The sequence below is a fragment of the Vollenhovia emeryi genome, unplaced genomic scaffold (assembly GCF_000949405.1).
Source record: "Vollenhovia emeryi isolate VEMERY1.0 unplaced genomic scaffold, V.emery_V1.0 DF939853.1, whole genome shotgun sequence".
NCBI lineage: Eukaryota > Metazoa > Arthropoda > Insecta > Hymenoptera > Formicidae > Vollenhovia > Vollenhovia emeryi.
In genome coordinates this window covers 6,456-8,881 of record NW_011966513.1, presented here as the reverse complement: position 1 = coordinate 8,881, position 2,426 = coordinate 6,456, and the positions used below count along the sequence as shown (strand labels likewise).

Genomic DNA, 2,426 nt, shown 5'->3' with positions numbered 1-2,426 from the left:
CTCTTTAAAAATTCTTTAAAAGCATCCGACGTGAAACAAGTGCCTCTATCAGAGATTAGACGCTTCGGTTTACTGTACGCTCGGAAATACTCTCGCAGACATTTCACAGATTCCTCCGACGCTGTGGTTTTACATGGATAGACTCTAATAAATTTAGTGAATGCGTCGATGACAACGAGCAAATGACGGTATCCTTTTCCCGTTTTTTCTAAGGGGCCCATATGATCTATATGTATTGTCACGAACGGCAATTCCTCTTTTGGAATGCTATGCAGGAAACCTTCTGCTTTTCCGCTTAATGGCGAGAACTCTACACATCGCAGGCAATTTCCAATATATTCTTTTACTTTTTCCCTCATATTAGGAAACCAATAGACCGTTACAATGCTCTTAATAACTTTATCGATACCGACATGTCCGATGTCATCGTGGCAAGTCCTAATAACATTCGGTTCCATTGAACGCGGCACATAAAACAACAATTTTTTGTTTTTATCTTTCCGGTATACGAGACCGTCGCGTAATTCGTAGTATTTCATTTCACTTTTCTCAAGCTGATCGCGAATTCTGAGAATATCCGTATCTCTATCCTGACAGATAGATAGCGTTCGCTCGAATGTACTGCCTTCTAGTACTAATACGCTGTGACACCTACTTAAAGCGTCAACATGACTCATCCTTTTACCTGGACGGTGTACGATTTCGTAGTTATAATTTTGTAGAAATAATGCCCAACGAGATATCCGCGGATTAATATCTTTTTTATCCAGCGTGAGACGAAAGCTATCACAGTCTGTGACTATCCGAAATTTCCGCCCCGCCAAATATACGTGAAACCGTTTCAGCGCGTATACCACAGCTAGACATTCTAATTCATAGCTATGATACTTAGACTCGGTCGGAGTAGTCCGCTGACTCCAAAAAGAAACAGGCTTCCACAAACCACTGTCTTGCTTTTGGAGCAATATCCCGCCAAATCCGCTTGCACTCGCGTCACAATGTAATTCGGTATCCAATCGCGATGAATACATAGTTAATACAGGCTTACTCGCCAAGTGACGTTTCAGAGTCTCAAACGCGTCGTTTTCTGCAGTACCGAAATTAAAAACAACGTTTTTCTTTATTAAATCAAATAATGGCTTAGCCAACAATGAGAACTTAGGGATAAATCGGCGAAAATAACTCGCGAGACCAACGAACCGATGCACTTCTTTTACATTCCGCGGAATAGGATAGTTTAAAACGGACTCTATATTTTCGTCACTGGGGCGTATTCCATGCTCATTAACGCAATATCCCAAGTATCTAACTTCTGTTTGCGCGAAGTAACATTTATCTAAACGGAATTGCAGCTGATTCTTACCAGCTAACGTAAATAGTTCGGACAAGATATCAATATGCTCATCCAGCGCTTCCGTCGCGACCATAATATCGTCCAGATACAGTAATATCTTGTGTTCTCGTGTGAGCGGTGCAAATGCCTGATGAACAAAACGTTGAAACACGCGCGGAGCATTAGTCAGACCGAAAGGCATTCGTAAATACTCATATTGACCTAACGGTGTCACAAACGAAGTGAATTTAATCGATGCCTCGTGCATTTTCACATGATGGAATCCATCTTTCAAATCTAGCATAGTAAAGTATTTCTTTCCTTGTAGACAGTCAAGATTATCTTCAATCAACTCCGTTGGGAAGTTGTCACGTATTGTAATTTTATTTAATTCGCGGTAATCTATGCATAGCCTAAGACCACCGGTCTTTTTCCGTACTAGCACTATCGGACTCGCATATGGCGAATTACTGGGGCGAATAATTTTCCTTTCCAGCAACTCGTCTAACATTTTCCGCAAGGTATCTTTATCCGCGAATGAGAGTCTACGCGGGCGCGAACTTATAGGCTGCTCGTGCTTCACCGCAATGTTCATCTCAAAATCAGGCTCACATTTTTCCGCGTGAAAATTCTGAACATAACACGACTCATAAAGTTCATTAATTTTCGCTAAATTATCACGACCTATCGCAGGATTAATCTGTAATTCATCACGGTTCTGACAATTCCCGCTAATCTCGACGTTCAACACTTGCTTCGCGTTCTCTTCCGCGATACTTTCAATTTCGACAGTATCACCGAGTGTGATACGCAAGGTCGGACACGCTATAAAGTCTCTACCCAGTAATACTTTGTATGCCATCGCATTATCTGGCACAGTATAAAATCTCACAGGTGTACGGACACCTTTTATTTCGACATTGCTATCAAACATTTTTAGAATTTCTAGTCGCGTCCCGTTTATGCCGCAAAATTGATTCGTCTCCGTATCTACCGGAGAACACACTTCATTTTCGATAATACTATTCCGAATTAAACTAATTGGAGAACCCGAATCAATAATCGCATCAATTATATATGTATCGGTTTTATC

General features: G+C 41.1%; 1 protein-coding gene across 1 annotated transcript in view; it reads right to left on the bottom strand.

The window, feature by feature from the left end:
* LOC105556672 (uncharacterized protein K02A2.6-like) overlaps positions 1-2,426 on the bottom strand; it is a 13,834-nt gene that overhangs the window by 8,948 nt on the left and 2,460 nt on the right. The window contains exon 2 of the mRNA XM_012003766.1: positions 1-2,426. Within this exon, the coding sequence (XP_011859156.1) occupies positions 1-2,426 (2,426 nt within the window).